Source organism: Loxodonta africana, chromosome 1, assembly GCF_030014295.1.
Source record: "Loxodonta africana isolate mLoxAfr1 chromosome 1, mLoxAfr1.hap2, whole genome shotgun sequence".
Classification (NCBI taxonomy): Eukaryota; Metazoa; Chordata; class Mammalia; order Proboscidea; family Elephantidae; genus Loxodonta; species Loxodonta africana.
This window is the reverse complement of record NC_087342.1, coordinates 15,722,280-15,745,122: the sequence shown is the minus strand read 5'-3', so window position 1 is coordinate 15,745,122 and position 22,843 is coordinate 15,722,280. Positions and strand designations below refer to the sequence as shown.

The following is a 22,843-nucleotide window of genomic DNA, read 5'->3' as shown; positions in this document are numbered from 1 at the left end:
TTTACCGAGATACAATTCACACGCCATATAATTCACTCATTTAAAATACACAATCCAATGGTTTTTAGTATATTCACAAATACGTGCAACCATCACCACAGTCGATTATAGAACATTTTCATCACCACAAAAAAAACCCTAAATCCTTTAGGTATTCCCCCCTCCCCCCCGACCCCCCAATTCTCTCTCAGCCCTAGACGGCCACTAATCTGCCTTCTGTCTTTATGAATTTGCCTGCTCTGGAGATGTCGTATGAATGGAATCATACAATACGCAGCCTTTTGTGACTGAATTCTTTCACTTAGTATAATGTTTTCCAAGTCCATCCACGTTGTAGCTTATGTCAGTACTTCATTCTTTTTTATGGCCATACGGATATACCACATCTGTTTATCCATTCATCAGATGACAGACATTTGGCTCCTCTTCATTGTTCAGCAAGGAATCTTCACATTTAAGTCCACAGGAAAGGTACTTTGGTGCCTTTACGACAAGACCACCAAAAAGACTCAGACCTAGCACCCATACTTAGCACCCCTCAGGAAGGTACTTACTGGTCTCTCCCTACAAGAGCTGAGGGCACCGAGAGAGCTTTCCCGAGATGACACACAAAGGCCAGGGACAGAATGAGACTTACAACCCAGCTTTCTTCTTTTTATTCTTTATGCTTTTTCCCTCTCACCTCTGACTGAAAAATTACATATACACAAGGCAGAAAGAATAGCGACCACTTTGGCAAAACTGAATTATGAAAGCTCTGAAGCCAAGGCATCGACAGGAGACTTTTCCTTCACTTCAGCTCCATTCTTCCATTGACAAGAAGAGAAAGACATCTGTTTGATAAGCAGCCTTTAAGGCCTCGGAGACACCAATATCAAGTGAAGTTTTTAAAATATAGAAGCTACAATTATTCAGAGAGGTATCCACGGTGACTGGCCTAGAAAATCCCAGTCAGGGCCAGAAAGATTTACTACAGACATCCGTAATCACAACGCTGGGTGCAGCAAGAGGCAGCCCCCCATCCCCACCCCCTTTGTACAGGATTTAACAACTACAAGGACATTTATTTGCTTTGTTTCTTTCTTGTTAACAATTTCTACCTCTTAGAGTATTTACAGTGTGCCAGTTTCTTCATCTGGGTTTTCTCATGCTTATAACAAGGAAGGTATGTAAGCCCTATTTTATATAGGTGAAAATACTGAGACAGAAAGTTTAGGTAACTTGCCCAAGATTGCAAAATGAGTAGCGGCGCTGGGATTTGAACCCAGTTGTGTAAGACTACGAACCCTTTCACTGCAGCCTACTGCCCGGGAAACTACTCAGCCTGGCTTTCCGGAGTCCCTGAGGCCTCAAACCTAAACACTTCTCTTTATTTCTTCTGGGCAGACAGTGAAGAGTTAAACAGAAAGTGTTATGGTTGTGCATGGGGGCAGGGTCAGTGCCGTGTGGCTTACTGGAGTCTAGCTCGAATTATCCAAGTTTGGAAGAGTCTTGCCTGCAGCCACACAAGTGCATTTTTGGCCCAAGTGGCAGAAAGGATAAAATGCAGAGATGTCAAAGAGGGGTTCCAGCACAAGGGTTGTAACCATTGTGAACCCAGGAAGCAATTCATCTGAATTCTTAAAAATAAATAAATAAATAATTTTTTTTTTTTTTTTTTTTTTATAGCACAGAGAAACCACCAGATCCCTAGGTCTGGGGCCTGGGGGCAATGGGGAGGCAGCAAAGGAGCACACGCTTCTTTATCAGCATGTCCAGCACTTCCAACCCACTCCCTTGTTCTCACACAGACAATCAAGTGTCTTAGGCCACAGGAAGGAACTGGCAAGGTCAAATAAAAGCATTTAAATATATCTTTAGCATGGTCCAAGTTATTACTTAGGAGAAAGTGGTCAAAGGAAACCCACAGGAAAGTTGGGGTGGGAATTGTGGGCTCAAAGGGCATCTGGAGATGAAGTCCAGCTCTGTGTCTGCAGGCGGTATTTGTATCCTAAACTATTTACTGACAGATCGAGGGCTGTCTTAGGCTTCTCAGCCTCTAGAGAAGGGGACTGTCCTTGGTGCTGCTAGTGGACCCAGCATCTCCTCCCTTGAAGGGTTGATGAAATACTTGGGGGAGGAAATGAGACATTAAATGACGTTCTGAGAAGTCACATAAAAAACAGCCCCCAAAACCAAACCCATTGCCGTCAAGTCGATTCCGACTCATAGCGACCCTATAGGACAGGGTAGAACTGCCCCATAGGATTTCCAAGGAGCGCCTGGTGGATTCAAATTGCCAACCTTTTGGTAGCTGCCATAGCTCTTAACCACTATGTCACCAGGGTTTCCGAAAAGTCACATAAAAGATTTAAATTATATGCATCACAAGGCAGGGCACATTTAATTGCCAAATAAATGGAACTGTTAATAAAGTGATATTTTTTCTCGACCAGTTCTTATTAGTAAAAGTTGTTTACAAAGTCAATGTTATTCTTTGGTCAACTAAAATTCTGCCAGCTATGGCAGACCCACTTCTAGCCTCTAGCTTCCACAGTGGTAGGGAATGCGTGGTCTCTCACAGAAAACCCCTTAGGGCTTTGCACTAGCTGCTTCCTCTCTCAAGCACACTTTTCCCCTATGGCTAATGGCTAATTCCTCATTGCCTTCTGGTCTTTGTGCAAACACTGTACCCATTTCAAACTGCAACGTGGCCTCATCCATCCTCCTAAGGCCCCTTACTCTGCTCTATTTTTTTCTTTTTCCAGCTTCCAACGTGCCATGTAATTTATTTTATTTATTGTCAGGTTTTTCCACTAGAATGTGACTCCATGAGAGCACCGACATTTTTGTTATTGTCATTGTTTGTCTTGTTCACTGATGTATACCATGCAAATGGCACAGAACGGGCACTCATTAAATATTTGTAGAGTGAATGAATGACTAAAACTAGAAGATAATTAAGCCCATTCTCACCTTTTTCTTCTCCTGGACAAATAACTATTTGTTTTCATCTTTTCTCCACAGAGATATCATTTAACCCTTGGATGTCTCACGGCCGTTTTCTGGATTGAGTCTTGATTTTCTATACCCCTTGGCCACCAAGCTCGCATAGGGTTAACAATTAAACATCTGCACATCTTCTCGTTCATTGTGGCCATAAATTACAGCAGAATAGAATAAGGGTGATGTTCAGGAAGAGGAATGAGACTTTTTAACAGATGCATCTTTAGGATAGCTTGGGACACCGAGGAATACTGAGGTGGGCAAGAGGCTGAGAGGAGGGAGAAGAGATGGGTAAATGGGTAAACGAGGCAGCAAATTTTTGCCTGTTGTAGCAAAATCAGACAATCAAATAAATGATGGGGTGCACAGGTCCACCCAACCTAAGTGACAAGAGAAGGGACAGCTGCTACCTCAAAGGTCAGTGCCTTTCACTCCCTGATAAAAGCTTGGCTTTGGTTTGACAGGGGAGCAGAACACCAGCTCCAACTCTGCCTCACCTATGTAACAACCTGAGCTGCTGAGGAGGGCCAGCATTGTGCATGTCCCAGGAAATCCCCCTTTGGGGATGGTATTTTTCTACCTCCACTGTATTCATCAAGGAGCGCTGGTGGCACATTAGTTAAAACACTTGGCTGCTAAGTAGTGGTTCAAACCCACTAGTTGCTCTGCAGGAGACACATGTGGTAGCCTGCTCCTGTAAAGATTACAGCCTAGGAAACCGTATGAGACAGTTCTACTCTGCCCTATAGGGTCGCTGTGAGTTGGAATCAACTTGATGGCACACAACAACATTCCATTCATCGACTTCTTTGGGACTCCCCATGAGTACCCTTAAAATGGAGGGGTAATATGGACCTAGGGAGCTTCTGTGCTATTTGTTCACCTGCCAATATGAGGGCAGAGCCCTGCTCTGAGCCAGGCCCCAGCTATGATGTTTCCACTTTAGCTCCCCAGGAAACGAAGTCATTAATGTTCACTCAGCCTACTTCCATGCAACAGAAGGACCTGGCCTCATTTATTTTTCCTGATCTTCATGTACCTGACCAGGCTAAAAGAGTGATGAGTTTAAGGGTGAAGGACAGACTAATTAGCAACAAGGAGGGGCATTTCATGCCATGCCTACCCACCTGTCACTGCTGCTGACAGCCCCTCGTATATTGAGCTATGGCCAAACTCCTTAGCAACTCTGCTTCCAAAACAGAGTCAAACCCTAAACAATAAAACTGTAATTTAGGGGGTTGTTGTGGGTGTGTGTGGCTTTGCATTAGCAGTGTCCTAGATCTTTTCGATCATCTCAAATAATAGAAGATTGACTTCACATCAGGGTAGGTAACTCCAGCCTTGCATAACACATGAGTTTTTGCGAAATGGAGAGTAATGTGAATTGAATTTTACCACCAACTACTGAAAATCCGAAGAGGATATTCTCTTGGAATTAAACCGAGACATGTAAAATGACAACTTCTGGAGAAGGAACAGAGATATGACCTGGCCTGGTGGCGCCAAAGGCTCAGCTCCTTCTTCCCAGACAGCACTTTCCTACAACTGGGGAGTCTTTCCCCAGGTGGCGGCTATCAGACTTTCAGCCTGTGGTTAGGGGTTCCCTGATTCTACAGACCTATAATCATAGCCCCACTGTTCCCTGAACTTTGTTGTTTTCCTTTTAGCAGCACGTTTAATTTTCTAACACATCTTGATTATAACCACGCTTTGCCAATGGCAGCTGGTACTTCACAGAATATACTTCAGCCTAAAATTCTTCAAGTTGGTGATAAAGTAGCTGATGGTGTATCAGTGCCGCACTGACAGATCTATGTCACCTTTACTTATTATCCATGAAAACACGGTGTGGGGAATCCCTCTTCAATTCTCCCCACATACCCCCCCGCCAGCCCTGCTCATTGTCCACTGCACACAGGTGGCACCAACGTGGGATCAGGGAAGCCACTTACATCCTGCCTCTCAGGGCCTTGGCTTTCTGTTCTTCTTCCAGGTTTCTGGGAGGTGTGGGAGGGGTCACCCCCTCATTCAGACAGCCTGCGGGGTCTTTCAAGCTCCCCCGGTATGAGCCGCCTTCTAGACTCTGCAAAGAGAATAAATAGCCTCAGAGATGTGTACACTGAAAAGTTATGTGGGAGCCGCCTTGTCTTCCTCCTCTCCCTCAGCCTCACCACAGCCCACTGGAAACATCAGTAGCCAAGGCCGCTCTCAGGGAACCACAATGAAGCACCAGGAGACCAGAGACTCCCATCTCTGTAGCAGGGAACCCAGACTGCCGCCTTCTCACGCCTACGAATGTACTTGGCATCTCAGGGCTGCTGGTTTCCCAGACATAATGAACGCAGAGCAACTTATCTCTGGGAAAGCCAATCATTTCAGTTCCACACCAAATACACTGTCAGAATAGACAGTCAACTGTAGGAACATCAAATGCAAATCAATAAAGGGAGGGCAGTCATAGGAGAGTTAGTTTGGAAAATCATGTTTCCTTAAATCTACGATCCTTTTGAAGGGGCCAATGAGATGTAGAAAGAAGAATTCAATGGATTTAGACATTTCTGAGAATATCTTTGCTAAGGTTATTTATTCAGGGCTTTCATTTGTTAATCCTTTTATTAATTAAGGTGCTCCAGGATTGAGAAAGCAGGTTAAAGGGATTAATATGGTACTCTAGAAAGAGCTAAGGGCAAAGGACCCTCGATTTTATTCCCTGGACTGAATGATCTCATGTAAAACAGCTAAAACTGCTCTGTTTCAGTTTTTCTCAATTTTCAAATCAGATCTCTTGACAGATTTTTGAGGAAGAGTCAGAGATAACTGTTCTAAGACATCTTTGAAAAGTTAAAAATTCTCTACAGTGGTTAAGTTAAATTGTTTCCCCCCATGGACGGAACGGTCAGCAATAAGGATCCTCTAAGTGGGGTCAGTCTTAACATTTTTCAAGTGCCCTGGAAGGAGACCACGTAATGACCCTTAGCATTTCATTATCCAAATTGGCAGAAGCAACATGGATAAACAGTAAGAATTGAGGCCAAGGTCAAGCAGAGCAACCATCAAACAAGAAGACGGATACGGGAGACAAATCCTAACTGCCTTATAGGATGCCCGCCTCCACCAGCCTCTGTGACTAAAGGAAAGGCTTCACTTTAGTAGACTTCGAAGTCATCAGCTCTAATGTTAAAGTCACAAAGATAAAGTGGCATCCAAAAGAGTACTAGGAATAAAAGGCTGGTCTTAAACTATCTACACATGGAATGCTGACCGCAAATGCTCTTAGCCACTGTCTTTCAACATAAGCTGAACAGAGGTAGAGAAGGGCCAGGGAGGGAAACGAAACAAAAAGCGAATGAGGTGCCCGATGGGCCATTACAGGAAAAGAGACAGAGAAAATTAATACTTGAATCTGAAAAACCGAAAGCTGAGAAGAAACATCAACCTTCTTTCCCCCCCACTCTACCCCCAAATCCACAAAATGTCCCAGGGAGGGCCAAACAAAAATTTGTTTCCAACACTAGAAACTAGAATTAGGAGGACAGGGTCTTTACCCTAGAGAGAGAGCGAGAACATTTCCTTTAACTTGATATAAGTGTATTTTACAAAACAAGTAATCAACCGTGGACATTCTTATCCAGAGAAGCAGTACAGGCTAAAAATACAAAAAGGTCAAGAAGGGTTTAGCTAAATTTATAGACACAGGATCTGCAACCTGTTATTAAGGAAATGAGGGAGTCTGGTGCTGAGGCTTGACAACCCAGTGGACAAGCAGGCTTTCCAACAGCATGTTCCCTGGTGCCATCCCCAAAGAGAGGCTCCCCAGGCAGATGGACCCAGCTGGTGATTGATCTGATTACATGCTTTTCACTTCCCCTGTCCGCTTCCTCATGGTCTGTCACAGCCTTTGTTCGTCAACTTGCTGGTTGGCTCGACGGTGACAGCCAGGCCAGGGAGACAGGCCTACATCTCTGTCTACACAGCTGTCCTGTGGAAAATCCAGCTCTGAGTGGTCCGCTCTCAACTGTGTGGAGAACAAAGGACACTGGAAGAGTCCAAAGTGCCACATAGGGAAATAAGCTCCATCTCCTCCTGACTGACCTGTTATGTGGCAAAAAAGCCTATGTTATTTACACGGGAATTGGGAGAAGGAGGAAAGCTTAGGCAATGAGAGAGGACGAGAGAGAAAGAGAGGGCTTGCCTAAACTGTATGCTGGGTAATCTGTTTCATAATAATGGGGCTGGATATAAATGCTCCTAATAACTCAAAAGTGATTGCTTCTGAGAACCTGGCTACTTGTGCTAGAGTTGGGATAAACCAAAAAACCAAACCCGTTGCTGTCGAGTCGATTCCAACTCATAGTGACCCTAGAGGATAGAGTAGAACTACCCATAGAGTTTCCAAACAGGGCCTGGTGGGTTTGAACTGCTGACCTTTCAGTTAACAGCCACAGCACTTAATCACTGTGCTACCAGGGTTTCCCAGAGTTGGGGAGATACTGGGTCCCAATTAAGGGCCCAAACCAAACTCACTCCTGTTGAGTCAATTCCAACTCATAGCAACCCTATAGGACAGAGGAGAATGTCCCACAGGGTTTTCAAGGCTGTAGATCTTTACAGAAGCAGACTGCCACGTCCCTCTCTTGCAGAGCAGCTGGTGGGTTCAAACAGCTGACCTTTCCGTTAGCAGCTGAGCTCTTAACGACTATGGCACCAGTGCTCCTCCAATCAAGGGCAACAGGTTGCAACTATCTGGGTTACTCCTGGGAGAAAACAGGCCATGGTTGATGAGTGGTGGCCTCTGCAGCCACAAGGACAACATCTGCCTTACCTGGAGCTCAGGGCCACAGCAGTCTCAGTGGCCAAAGCAAAGGTGTCCAAGGTCAGGGAACAGAAATGCAAATAGGATTCTAAAACATGAATAAGCATGGTGGAAGGCCTTCCCCACGTTAAAAAGGAACATTAAAAAAAAAAAAAAAAGAACATGTTTCCTGTCTGCTGGATTTTTGATCACATGCCCCATAAAATGCCCTTCTCCTGGGCTCCCGTAAGCACCCTTTACACCCCGCTCCCTGCACAGTACCCATTACACAGTGTTGAAATCGACCATTTATTTGCACTCCAGCAAATATTTACTGAGAAGCTACTACATACTGAATATTTGCAAAGCATTGGAGAAACAAAGGTAACTAAGACATGGCTCCCTGCGCTCCATCATCTAAGGCACAATGGTGCTCTTCTAGACGGGAAGAGTACCATGGAGGATGGAAAAAGGAGCAGGCAGCTTCATGGTTGGGTGGGAAGGAAGGGAAAGACTTGATGGAAGAGGCAACATATGAACTGAATATTGAGAAATGAGAAGAAATTCATGGGATACGTGAATGGCGGCGGGGGGGGGGGGCATTCCATGCAGGAGCAGCACTGTGAGCCAAGGATCGAGGGGCAGCCTGGGGAGATGCAAATTACCTAGTGTAGGTAGAATATAGGGTGTGTATGTATGTGAGGAAGTCTTGGTGGTACAATGGTTAAGCATTGGGCTGCTACCAAAAGGTTGGAGGTTCAAACCCACCAGTTGCTCTACGAGAGAAAGGTGTGGCAGTCTGCTTCTGTAAAGATTACAGCCTCGGAAACCATATGGGGCAGTTGTATTCTGTCCTATAGGATCCTGCTCTGAGTCAGAGCCCTGGTGGTACAGTGGTTAAGAGCTACAGCAAGCTATAGCTGCTAACCAAAAAGGTCAGCAGTTCGAATCCACCAGTCACTGCTTGGAAACCCTATGAGGCAGTTCCACTCTGTCCCATACGGTTGCTATGAGTCAGAACTGACTTGACGGCACCTAACGACAACAACATGCATTGGAATCCACTTGATGGCAATGGGTTTTTGGTTTTGGTACTTGAGGGAGTGGCAAGCGACTGTGTTATATGAGTGGGTGCTAGGGATGAAAGACGTGAGGAGTAGAAATGGATAACCATGGGGAAGAATGCAGGAACCGTATCACAAGGAGCTGTGCATGTGGCATGAAGGAGTAGAGACTTTACCTTCTAGGACCAGTGAATGATGAGCTATGGGAAGGTTTTAAGCAGGGACATAAAAAAAAAAAAAAAATTATTTTTATTATTATTTTTTTTTAACATAGCACAATTGAATTTGAGTTTTAGAAAGATGGGTCTTAATGTTCCAAAGAAATTTTCATGACTTGGGAAAATATCTTTGATATGATAGTAAAAGATAAACAACTTAAAATTGTACAGACCGATTAGCTACATTATTTTAAAAAGGATCCAGAAAGGAATACACCAAAATTTCAATAATAAATATGTTTAGATGGTGGTGCTATGATTTATGTTTATACTCTTGTCACTATTTCAATTTTTTCTTGAATGAGTATATAATGCTTTTATTAATTAGAAAAGAACTACTAAAAAGTAAATTAAAAAAAAGGAAAAGAAAGCTCCCTCTGGCAGTCACAAAGAGAGATAGCAGACTGAAAACTGGGGGAAATGGTTCCAACAGTCCAGGCAGGAGAGGATTTCAAGTATGAACCCTAGATTGTGAGGTCTAGAAACGAAGGTTCTGTGCTTGATCTCAGAGCCTGGCACGTAGTAGGACACCAAGGGTTTGTCGAATATACTGTGGCATTTTGGGAAGAGGTCAAAGCTCACCTGATGAGACAAAAGGTAAATTTGCCGGTCCAGTGCCACCCACCACACCAGTCACTTCTTGGCTCCATCTTCCTTTTATTAAAACTTTGTATCATATTCTTTGGACAAAAAACATTAGAACTAATTCATTCCCAGGCAAATTGGGGTGGATGTAGGAGAGACAACTATACAATGGAATAACCAAAGTCTGGATTTTCCACGCAAACGACATTTCAGGTTTGTGACTTTGAGGTAAAACTTCTTGGTGGAAACCTAGACTTTTCTATTGCAAAAAGAGCTCTCAAGAATCTTTTCCACAGGTGAACCCAGTTCCTGAAAACACACACCTCCACAATGAATATGATGAGACCACTTATCTTCTCCTGTCTGGACACTGAACTTCCACGCACCCCACCCTACCATTGACAAAACAAGCCAAGTTGTCTAAAGGAAAGTGAAGCACGTTCACAAGTGTAGCCTGGCCTTGACCATATTCTCTGTGGCCCACAAGGCTGGCCCCCAGAGGGGAATGCTACCAAAGCGGGAGAAGCAGAGGGCTGGAAGTCTTGCTGAAACAGGTAGGGCACATTCTCAGGATGCCAGGCTACCAGGGAGACTAAACAAGTGCTGAGTCCTGGCTAGCCCCTTCCCTAAAGGCAGAGGGTCATTAGCCAGGGCACTGGCACCATTCTGAGCCTAGTGTACTATTTTGGTGTGCCACCTGAGGACAAGAACCTGGGAAAGGGCTTTCATTTTAGAGGGCCAGTCTTTCATGCCAGGCATGTGTGTGAGCAGAATCCTGGGGCTGCACGACCACAATTTAGAGACACAATAGATGCTCAAATGGCCAGGAAGCTCTCGCTCCTCCAACTTGAGGAATAAAACCAAATCATATAGACTGTTAAGCTAGCACCCTGCAACATTCTCTCAACCACCAATCTGGGCTTTGCACATGCCCAGCATCATGCTAGGTTAAACCCACCAAGCCAAACCCACTCTTGTCAAGTAGATTCCAACTCATAGCGACTCTATAGGACAGGGTAGAACTGGCCCATAGAATTTCCGAGCAGTGCCTGGCAGACTCGAACTGCCAACCTCTTGGTTAGGAGCTGTAGCACTTAACCACTACGCTACCACACTAGGTTAGGGAAGAAAAAGGATGACAGGGTTCCTTGTCCTTCACTGTGCAGATGGCTAAGAGCTGACATTTGTACTTACTTAGCAGTTTACACCTACTCAGTTATCATCATAACCTTGGTAAGTGAGATAAAAGAGAGGCCTAAGACAAGGGCTAAGCAACTTGCCCAGGGCTCTACAATAAGTAGCAGAGGCAGGACTAAAAGATAGGTCTTCTGATTACTAATACACTCATCACCACCACCAGGCAGTCCGCATGTCTAGAAAAAGCTTTATTAAAAAGCACATAGGAAAGGCAGGGGAAAATCCTTATTCCTTACTTAGAGTTAAAGACAGCATCTTAAAACAAAAATAAGAAAAAGAATACTAGCTGGGAGTTGGTGGGGATGGGTGGGTATCCTCTCTCGGTAAACAAAAGCTTTGACTGAAGACCAACGTCTATAGGTGAGAACTCAGAAGGGTCTGTTAACATCCAGGAGGACCCACCAAAGGAGGTTCCGAAGGGTCTTCATGGGTTTTATCTGCATTGCAGGTGGGCCTATGAACACCTGCCTTCGTTCCCCAACCAATGGCAGCTCTTGAGCAGCAGAGATCACAACTCGCCAAGGCAGAAACCTCAGTGCAATACTGACGGTGACCACAAAGCACCAATGGCAGCTTTGGGACACAGGGACATGGGATCCCACAGCTTTCCTGGGAACTATGGGGCCAAATGAGTTCTAAGTGCAGAATCTCTTGAACAACCAATAGAGAAAGTGGAAAGAGCTTAAGATCTAGACAAAAGAGCATCCACTCGATAGGCATTTATTGAGAGACTGTTACAGGAGGCACTTTGCTGGGCTAGCTAGGTGGTGCAAACGGTTTGCATCTGACTGCTAAGGTTGGTGGCTTGAAACCACCCACTGGTACCATGGAAGAAAGGCCTGGTGATCTGCTTCTGTTAAGGTTACAGCCAAGAAAACCCTACGAGGCAGTTCTACTCTGTAACACATGGGGTCTCTACCAGTTGGAATAGACTCCAAGGCAACGAGTTTTTCTGTTGGGCCAATCAATTCCAGCACCATCCTCACACTCCCTCTTCTCTGGGAAATTTGCTCTTATGGGATTTTCTTAAAAAAAAAGAAAAAATTGTGCTTTAGGTCAAAGTTTACAGCACAAATTAGTTTCTCATTAAAAAATTTACGCGCAAATTGTTTTGTTACATTGCAACCCCTGCGACGTGTCAGCACTCTCTGCCTTTCCACCCCGGGTTCCCATGTCCATTTGTTCAGTTTTTCTGCCCTTCCCAGCCTTGTCTTTGCTTTTGTGAAGGTGTTGCCCATTTGGTCTCATACACTTGACTGAACTAAGAAGGACATTCCTCACATGTGTTATTGTTTGTTTTATAGGCCTATCTAATCTTTGGCTGAAAGGTGGACTTTGGGAGTGGCTTCAGTTCTGAGTTAGCGGGGTGTCCAAGGGCCATAGCCTCTGTCAGACCAGTAAGTCTAGTCTTTTCATGTGAATTTGAATTTTGTTCTATATTTTTCTCCTGCTGTGTCCGGGACCCTCTATTGTGATCCCTGTCAGAACCGCTGGTGGTGGGCACCATCTAGTCTTCTGGGCTCAGGGTGGGAAGGCTGTGGTTCACGTGGTCCATTAGTCCTTTGGACTGATATTTTCCTTGTATCTTTGGTTTTCTTCATTCTCCTTTGCTCCAGATGGGATGGGACCAATAGATGTATCTTAGATGGCCACTTGCAAGCTTTTAAGACCCTAGACAGTACGCACCAAAATAGGGTGTAGAACATTTTCTTTATGATCTATGTTATGCCAATTGACCTAGATGTCCCCTGAGACCATAGCTGTTCCCTAGCCCTCAGCCGCAGTAACTCAGTCCCTCAAGGTGTTTGGATGTATCTAGGAAGCCTCTGACTTTGCCTTGGTCAAGTTGTGCTTATGTGATTTTTTAATTTCTGCACTCACATTTTAACACCCAGGCCCACTGATCACACAAACTAGAGTCCCACAGAGATTCCCAACAGTGCAAAGTTCAGCAGTGGTAATAGGAAAATATATCTTGAAATATTAGCTAATATCGGCTCTTTGAAACAAGTGTTCACTAAGAATCTGTTAAGTGTAAAAGACTCCTGTATATGGAAGAAGTAGAAAACAATGTCCTAGATGACTCACCATCTAGCTGGGGAGACAGGTTAGAAATGAAAGCTGAACATGAAGATATTCTAATAAATAATGTGGCAGGGCCACATAAGTGCTAGGGAAGCATTTGACATCCCTAAATGAGTGAGATGGACGTCGACTGCTGTGGGATTTCAGAGGAATGGGCTGGGATGGGCAGGGAAGCCCTTATAGAGAGATGAGATGTGAGAGGGACCTTGAAGGACAGTTATGGTTTAGATAAACAACAAATAAGAGGAAGAAAATTCCAGACAAGAGGGGATGGTATGAGCAAAACCTTGGAGAAAGGAAAGCCAAATCTGGTTAGGAGAGAGTGAGGAAAACTACTTGGTTGAAGCAGAGTTCATCAACCAAAATGATAAGTGGCTGTTGGAAAGGTAGGTTGGGGAACAGGCTACAAAACATTAGAATACTGGGCAAATGTGGGTTTTATCTATAGGCTAGTGATTTCTAAACTTTGATCATATACCTCTATCAGTGAACACAATTTTGGTCATGTACCCCCAAGACATTTAACATGTAGCATTATCACTATGCCCATAATGAAACACATAAAACCAGACATTTCAAAATGCTAAGTCAAAGATATTCTAATATTTTCTTCTTGTACCCCCAGTAAATTGTTCCATGTACCTGAAGGCACCCTACACTTTGGAGATCATTGTTCATAGGCAACAGGGAGGCAGTGAGCTTTCTCCACCCAGGGATGAGGCAATAGAAGCAGTGCTTGTGGGGCACTGATCAGAAGAGTGGGGTGCGGGAGGCAGGTTGAGGTGGGCAAAGATGAAGCAGCAGCTAGTGCAGTAGTCCAGGTACTAGGTCAGGTCCCAGGCACAGGTGGTGAAAGAGAAAACACACAGGGATGATTTTAAGGAAAAAAAAAAAATTAAAGATAGTATTCGGAGAACGAAGAGGGTACATGGGTCAGTGTGTAGAGGAAGACAGAGCAAATGAGGAGTGATTGGGGGGACATACTTTGAAATGTTAATTCAGCGCCCACGAAAGCACTCGACTTCTACCGGGAGGACTTCAAGAGATGGCAGGAAAATGGACAACCTTCATGAGTTTGACAGTAGTCATCAAAAACCCCAGCTAATTTTTTTTTTTTTAAGAAAGGGAAATTTGGAAATGAAGAATATCACATGTGTTGAACCTCATTTGTACACTATAAGCTGCGATATCTGAAAAGAGAGTCACTGTAATCAAAATTATCAAGGAAGCTTTCCATAGCGAGGGTTCAACATTTTCCGCTAGTTCCTGGGCCCAGTGGAGAAGGGTTTAAACGATGCTGATTAAAATACTGGGCTGCCCAAGAGAGGTCGGGCAAAAGCACAGACATTTATCCTAATGAGAACTGCAAGAAAAACCAAACTGTGTGACACGCATGAGTTACAGAAATGAAAAACTGCTTCAAATTGTTGCCGTAGAGTGTCACACTTAAATGTAGAAACACAGGCAGAGAGGAAGAGTGCTATCCAAATGAGCTATCAGAAAGGTCTTTCACCAGCATTACCCAGAAATCCCAGGCCAGCTCTGATTCACAGTCCTTCCCTCTCACGGTCTGATTGGTCCCTGAGACAGTCACAGGCTAGACCAGTTTTCAGTGGCGTGTGTTCCCTTTTTCCCTGGGGATGAGGATCTGTACCAGCTCCCTTAATTTCTTCTGCTGAGGTATCCAGGCACTTTTGTCCATTCTTCATTATAATCAGCAGTTTAGTTTTGCAAGACTTTGCAAGCAAGTAACCTATCTGAGCTCTCTGAATAAGATTACCTGGTGCTTTCAACTGTTGGCGTGGTGGCTAAGAGCTTGGCTGGTGCCCAAAAGGCTGGCAGTTTGAATCCACCAGGCACTCCTTGGAAACCCTTTGTGGGCAGTTCTACTCTGTCCTATAGGGTTGCTATATGTCAGAACTGACCTGATGGCAATGGGTTTGGTTCTGGTTTTGGGTGGATCTGATCTATATTCTATCTCAGCAGCACAGTGCAGTAGCTTCAGAGCTGACCAGACACACACAAGTCACTGTCCAAATGCCACTTCTCTGGAGGCCAGGGGACTAGGCTTACAGTGAGTGCTATTTTGTTTTGGATACTTTTCACCCTTAATCACTGTCACAACCCCAAAGGGGTCTGTTAATTTTTCCCCCTGCCCACTCCCCAAAAAAGCCAAAGAGCACTCTGGGGCACAGCTTTGTTAGAAACCATCATAGCTGGGGACAGTCCTACAGGAGCAAGGAGGTGCAAAGAAGAACACGACAGATAGATGCCAGGCCCTGGGAGCCGCATGGAGGTGAGACACACGCAGAACTGCCTACAGGACCCCCACTTACCAGCTTGCTTTTGACCAACTTTTCTATTGCACTGACAAGGTCTGCAGCTGTAGGTACGTCGGTGGAGGCCTGCCGGGCTGCTAGCAAAGAGGAGGACTGTAAGACATCAGGTAGCAAAGGAAAAGCAGGTTAGCCAGGAATGAGGAACAGCAATTAGGAAGCAAAACAGCAAGTCCAAGGGAGGCGAGGAGAGCAAAGCTATACGTTTAGAGGGAAGAGATGAGAGAGGAAGAAGGGGGTAGCGTGGGCATGCGAAAGGCCTGCCTGACTCCTTGTCAGGTATCCTGGCCAGCAGCAAAGCATGGGTGGGACAGGTTCTCCTTCGTCAGGCCTCCAAAGCTGAGGGGAGGAGTTGCTGAGTTCCTTGGAGGCCAATAGGTAAGGGTGCATGACCGTTCTCAGGGTGGACAGAACCTTTGGCTACTATAGGATGGTCCACTGCTGTTCCAGAAACTGAAAAAAGTCAATAAACCTACCTAGTCTCTAATATGTCCAAAGAGGAGGAGTCTTTGCTCTACTGTGGCCTTAGCTATAGCTCTTCACTGTGTGCCAAGCAAAAATGCTAGCTAGAGGGCATTTACAGACCAGCAAGCTATGCATCCCCTCCCTTCCCATTCACACACGCAAAAATGCATGCACTCGCACACACACAACTGATCAGATCAGTTGCCATTGAGTCAAATCAGCCACTGTGGAGCAGCTTTTGGTAAGGCCCCTCACTCCAAGCTGGAACACCAAGAAGTCATAAAGGGCATTAGAGGGGTTGTGTCTCGCTCATGTTGGAGTGACCAGGAGCCATCCTGTTCACAGTAAAGGGAAGCTCAAGTAAAGGGCCTGGCTCTGCTCTCCCTCCGCTTGCACAGTAATAAGGACTTGTCCATGTAGCTGTCTGATCAATGGTTTAGGGACCCCTGCCCACTCTGGGACTGTGTTATTATCATTATTTTGTCTTCGTTCTCCTACCTGAGAAAAAACTGGGAGAGAATGGTTAGCCCTGCATGTGTGTGTATGCTTTCACTCTGACCCATCAGAGCAGAGGGCAACGGTGGTCCAGGGGCCAGGACACACGCTCCTTCAGTCTTTCATGAGAATGACTGTGAGAGCAGAGAGTTGAATGTGCCGACCTTGCTCGGACTTCGTGTTTGCCCCTTTGGTTAGGGGGAAGAGTTTCGCCAAAGAAGCTTCTTGTTATCTGATCTAAGAGTTACTTAGGTTTTTTCTTCCAGGGTGAAAAAAAAAAAAAAAATCAACTAAAAACAATGAAGAAAGCTATACCATTACTCTTGTTCCTCTTCTGGGGGATGCAGAAAAAGAGCTTAAGTCTGTTTGGAAATCCAAGTTATCATGTTTTCGACCTAGTATTCCTACTCCTGGGAAATGATTCCAAGGGCACAAGTCAAAAGAACAAATGCTGCCTATACAACGTGGTCGGCAGCAGCATTACCTGGAGTGACAAAAAACTGGAAAAAAGACTAAGATGTTCCCAAACGGGGGCTGGTCAAGCAAATTACGGGCCATCAAATAACTGGAAAAGTCTCCAACAGTAGTTACAATGGCGAAGTTAATACAATTTTGGGAAATGATATTAAACAAGACATGCACGTGTTATAACTGTAAAAGTAAAACACACATGCACATGAACGAAGATTAGAAGGAAATGTGGAGGACTGAAATAACCCCACAACTATCAATGGGTGAACCTTTAAAAACTCCTTTTACACTAGTGTTTATGCTTTTGTTCTAATAAATTCAACTCTATTTGCTTGTCATTCTGAGGCTCACTCCACTCCCAAATACTCCAGAAAGACAAATGCATGGAAGTCGAACAAACAGACTGAGAAGGGTCACTGTGTCTACTAAGGGACTGTTGCCATCTGCCCGATTCCTGGCTAAGAAAAAAGTCTACACAAACATCTGGGGTAAGTCTACGTTCTCAGTTAAAAATTATCCAGAAACAACATAACATCCTTTTCCCCAAAACAAGCTGTGTTTGAGGGAACTAGTGGAGGAGGGTTCATGACCTTTACTTATCTCATGCCAGCGGGCACCTCCACATTGTGGACTGCGTGGGATGGCAGATAATGTGACATGAGTGTCCTACTCCCCGCACACACTATCACTGTTTATAGAACATTTTACAAGGATAGGCTTCTGGGAATGTGCACGTTCTGGTTCTTGTTCCCATCTCAAGGTGAAGCACAGGCTTTCTGCCTCTGGGAACCCTGGGTGGGTATGACGCCAAGCTTTCCACTACTTTTCTTCCCAACAGCCCAGAGTCAGACAGCTGGCCTTGGAGACCAGGGCTACCTACATCATCTTAGGAAGGGCCTCAACTGTGAGCCTCCCATGCCTGAGTTACATGGGAGGGGGGTGCAGGGGCCACAGCTTAGTCATCGCTCTGGCCCTAGAATCTGCTCTTCTAGCCTAGCGCAGAGAAAGATCTCAATTCATGTCTGTGGTTTAATGAACCAAATGTGAAGAAAGAGAATTAAAACAAGAACTGGGATGTCATCAGAAACTTCTGAAGCATCAGCACAAAGTACTTTGTGAATTATATTCTAGGCAATGCTATGCAGGTTTCTTCCCTGCCTACAAATGCTGGGATACCCGCTCCGGAAGAGGCTGCCCACAGCAAGGTAGAGGATTACAGAGTACAAGGAGAGCCCACGGGGATGGGTAAGCAAGCAATCACTGCCACCGCCACAACAAAGTGACACTCCAAAAAGCAAATGGAAAGTATAATAAAAAACTGAAACCACCGCTTCAACCACTGAGTCCAAGAGGACCAGCAATACCAAAGCAAGAAAAACTCAATGAAGTGAAAGCAAGGCTTGTAAGGAATGTGAGTGATAGAGAACAGAAGTTAAACTAGCTCCAAGCCTCGTGTCCAGCCTGAGCCTCTAGCTCCAAAACACTTGAGATGACTACTTTTCATTTAGAAGCAAGTTGCACATCAACATTTCAGATACCAGTGAGCCTCCGCCATGGGAGTGAGTCAGAGAATTTTATAAAACAAAGAAGTTGGGCGACTTGAGGTATTAACTTTGGCCACCTTTGACAGCCACCTCCCTTTAGCAGCACCTCTCTCCCTCCTTGTCCCCAAAGCACTTCTGCTTCTTTTTAGGAATCTGGAATCATAACAGCACATTGCTTGAATGGAAGTTACCATTATTTGGATTTTAGAGTTTAGTATAGGGAAAACAATCAACGAAAATGTAGGTGGTACAGGTAGGTACAACAAAATGATGATAACCTGGGACTACCTCAGATTGCTGTTCTTAGTATCTAGTTCCTGCTGGGATCTGCTGCTTCTGAAGACAGAGCCATTGCCCTTTAGCAGTAGGACAAGAGCCCAGGTAGATTCCCACTTTGAGAACTCTACACACACTCTGACCCTGCCCAGAATGAAGTCAGACCTCCGGGAGGAGAGGGGACACCATGTTCACTACCAAATACAGACAGAATCGCCATCACCATGGACTCACATGGGATAAGAGATAACAAGGAGAGAGAGTGACAGCACTCCATCATGTACACATAAAGAAAGTACAGACATTACACATTGCTCTTTCAAGAGAGAAAGTACAGAAATCCCACCATTTCGTCCTGTGTGGGATCATTGTCAAAGATCTTCATTGGCGGAGGGAGCGGGGTATGTGACTCTTCATCTGGTTCGTCTTCACCCCAACCTTTCTTGCTCTTCTAGAACAAAAAAGCAGCATTAGTTACTGTCTCATACAGCTAAAGATGTCAACAGTTCAGGACTTGAAATTAATTTTATGGACAAAGAAACTGAAGCAAAAAGGTGTACAGTGTGTCGAGATAGGAGGATGTATGATATTCCCCTCTCTCAATGGAGCTCTGGTGGTGAAGTGGCTAAGACCTTGGGCTGTTAAGCAAAAGGTGGGCAGTTTGAACCCACCAGCTGCTCCCTGGAAACAATACGGGGCAGTTCTATTCTGTCTTATAGAGTCGCTCTGAGCCAGAATCTACTTAACAGCACACAACAACGACCTCTGTCAAAACACCCTACATCTTTTCATTTCAGTTTCTTTGTCAATAAAATGCATACACCAGCTTATCTTACAGGATAATGAAAACTAAACGGGGTAACAGACACAGACACACAGACACACACACGAAAAACATGTATCTTATCGTTCAGCCAGGCAAAGAGAAAGCTGAAAGAGTGGTCAAAGAGAGCCTAACTGTGTAAGTTTTTTTTTTTTTCCTTTTAAGTGCCATCTCCAGAGGGAAACATGGCAGGTAGCATAAAATTACAACAACATGGAGTCTGATTACACATCAGGAAGAAATCTTAGCCACGTCAGTGATTACAGTAGGTTAGTTTGCCAGATAAAACAGCTATCTTATTCCTTCCAGCCAAAACAAATCCACTATACTTTGATCACAGAGCCTTAGCTTTGGAAGGGACTTCTGAGGTCATTCAGTCTAAAGGCTCAGGTAACACAGGAACCGCTCTGACTGAGGTGAAGTCATACGATCTCCCAAAGCCTTCCAGTATGGGTGTCCGCTAGTTTACGAGAAGGCCCATTTCATCACTGGATGACCCCACCATTAAAGTTCTTCCTTGAGCGGAAACCCTATCTCCTGTAACCTCACCTGTGAATCCTAATTCTACCCTCTGGAGCAAACTGGAATCTTCTTCTCACTTTTATATATGGCACTGCTCAAATTATCTGAAAATCACTATCATGTTCCAGAACAATCTTCTATTTTCCAAGCGAAATGGTGTCTCTTCTTTTATTCTAAACATGTCTAGCAGGCTTTGATGTAGTCTTTAGTCAAGGCTGGGGCAAAGACACCAACGATACCCCCAAGTCTGGGGACCATACCTCCAAATATGGCAAAATGGTTTCTGTCTGCTGGATAATCTCGATGCTAGTCAGTCTCTGAATTGGTCACAAATCAAAATGACCAAGATTTTGAGAATAAGAAAAACTCAAATTACTTAGGCTCAAGAAGACAAATTCTTGGGGACTAGAGGCTGGCTAGTTTTCAAAACCCGTGAAAGGACGCTTTACAAGGCTCCAGACAGGATGCATGTCGAAGTCCCTTCCTGGTGGAGGGCTCAGGGTCCCAGTCTAAGTACCTCATCCGCACTGTCTCCTTGAGGGGTCGTCTCATCCCCAGGTTTGGGAGATCCCAGGTCAAAGCTCTTCCGACCATCTCGTACTTTCTTCTGCTTTTTGATGTTCCCATCTGCTTTCCCACTGTTGAGCCGGCGCACAGGACTTGTCAGCCACTTCTTAAGCGTGTTGGTGGAACGTTTGGGACCAGGGGAACTGTGGATGGAGTTCAGGGAGGGCTGAGCCTGCAGGTTAGCCACGGACTCAGACTTGCCTCCATTTTCACTTGAGGAATGAGAGTACGCATCTGAGGAGAAAGAATAGACAGACAGAGCCGTGTCAGGGGCAGTGAAGGCAGGCTGCCAACCTGAGAGTAGGACAGACTCATCCTCAGGAAGCCAGGATACGAGACAGAATGTCAAGGCCAGCTGCAGACCCCAGGTGAGGAAACTCTCCTTACAACAGTGGGAATGGCCAACATTCACTCAATTTTTATGTGCTAGGCATTGTTCCAGGTGCTGTGGGTATAGGAATAAACAGAAGGCAAAGACCCCTGCCTTCATGGAATTTATATTATGGTGGGAGATACATACAATAGACCATAATAACAACAGAATAAGTAAAATATAAAGTATGGCAGATACTAAGAAGTACTGTGTTGAAAAATAGAGCTGGGAAAGGGTATAGGGAATTCTGGGTTGGAACTAACCAAACCAAACCAAACCCATTGCCGTCAGATTGATTCTGGTTGTGACCCCATAGGACAGAGTAGAGCTGCCCCATAGGGCTTCCACGGAGTGGCTAGTGGATTTGAACTGCTGACCTTTTGGTTAGCAGCCAATCTCTTTATCACTTCACCACCAGGGTGTGGGAGTAGGGGGTACAAATTAAACAGCTTGGTCAGGGAAGATCATGATGGGACAAGTGAGCAAAGACAGTCTTAGTTATCTAGTGCTGCTGTAACAGAAATACCACAAGTAGGTGGCTTTAAAGAACAGAAATTTATTTTCTCACAGTTTAGAGTCGATTCTGATTCATAAACCCAAAAACCAAATCCACTGCTGTTGAGCCAATTCTACCTCGTAGCGATCCTACAGGACAGAGCAGCACCACCCCATAGGGTTTCCAAGGCTGTAGTCTTACAAAAGCAGACTGCCACATCTTTCTCCCATGGAGCAGCTGGTGGGTTCAAATGGCCGACCTTTTGGTTAGCAGCAGATCACTTTAACCACTGCACCACCAGGGCATAGTGACCCTACATGACAGAGTAAAACTGCCCTATAGGGTTTCCCAGACTCTAATCTTTATGGGAGCAGATCACCAGGTCTTTCTTCCTATGAAGCCACTGGTAGGTTTGAACCACCGACCTTTTGGTTAGCAGCAGATCGCTTTAACCACTGCTCCACCAGGGCATAGTGACCCTACATGACAGAGTAAAACTGCCCTATAGGGTTTCCCAGACTCTAATCTTTATGGGAGCAGATCACCTGGTCTTTTCTCCTGTGAAGCCACTGGTAGGTTTGAACCACCGACCTTTTGGTTAGCAGGCAAGCGCTTTAACGATTGCACCACCAGGCTTTTAGAAAGCTATAAGTCTGAATTCTGGGCACTGGCTCTAGGGAAGGCTTGCTCTCTGTCTGCTCTGGGGGAAGATCTTTGTCTCAGCTTCTCTAGCCCCAGTGTTCCTAGGTTCCTTGGTATTCTCCATATGGTATCTATCTTTCCCCTGTTCGTGCTTGTCTCTGCGTCTATACTGCTCTTTATATCACTCAGAAGTAGGTTCTATTATTATTCTCTTTTAACAGAAGAAGAAATTCAGACTTACAGAAATTAGCCAACTTCTCTAAGGACTTCCCCTCTCAGAGGGGAAGATGCAAAATTTGAACTGCAGGTAGCCAGACTTGAGTACTAGACTTCCCAGAAGTACTGACTAGCCCCCAGGTACTGAGTCCTCAAGGTCTGTGCCAAGCCCAGTTCTCTGTTTCACCCTGAATGTGGCAATAGCGGTAAGGCTGGAGGAAGGGCAAGTCCGGGGGAAGCCACTCTCGGTTGGAGTAGAGGGGCTATCAGACACGTGAGGGCATGCAGGAAAGACAATCTGGTAAGCTTCATTTGTTGTTGTTGTGTGCCGTTAAGTTGATTGCAACTCATAGCGACCTTATGCGGTACCGAACAGAACTGCCCCGTAGGGTTTTCTTGCCCGTAATCTTTTTTTTTTAATTAAAATTTTAATTTTAAATATAAGTATGAGAGAACAATTTCAAAAGATAAGGGGAGGGTATTGCTAAAGGAAACGAACCCTTACATGATACATTTAAAAAATGTGAGACTCCCTGCTCACGGCCGCCACCCATCAGCTGGTGTCTCCCCTTTCGAGGACTCCAGGGCTTCCTCTGACTGCAGCCCCTAAGCTGAGGCCGACCTCAGAAGACAGGCTTTACTGCTGAAGCAACGTGCTACCTCCATGCCTTGCTTTGCTTCTTCTCCAGCT

General features: G+C 45.0%; 1 protein-coding gene across 9 annotated transcripts in view; it reads right to left on the bottom strand.

Moving 5' to 3' along the window:
• Positions 1–22,843, bottom strand: part of KALRN (kalirin RhoGEF kinase) — a 769,081-nt gene that overhangs the window by 64,519 nt on the left and 681,719 nt on the right. For 3 of the 9 annotated variants that reach the window (XM_064291977.1, XM_064292059.1, XM_064292111.1), the window contains 4 exons: positions 20,376–20,659; positions 18,860–18,964; positions 15,263–15,358; positions 4,938–5,068 (listed from right to left, as the gene is read on the bottom strand). In XM_064291977.1, the coding sequence (XP_064148047.1) occupies positions 4,938–5,068; positions 15,263–15,358; positions 18,860–18,964; positions 20,376–20,659 (616 nt within the window). The remainder of the gene's footprint in view (positions 1–4,937; positions 5,069–15,262; positions 15,359–18,859; positions 18,965–20,375; positions 20,660–22,843) is intronic. The other 6 variants (XM_064291948.1, XM_064292179.1, XM_064291913.1 and 3 more) reach the window with 3 other exon arrangements.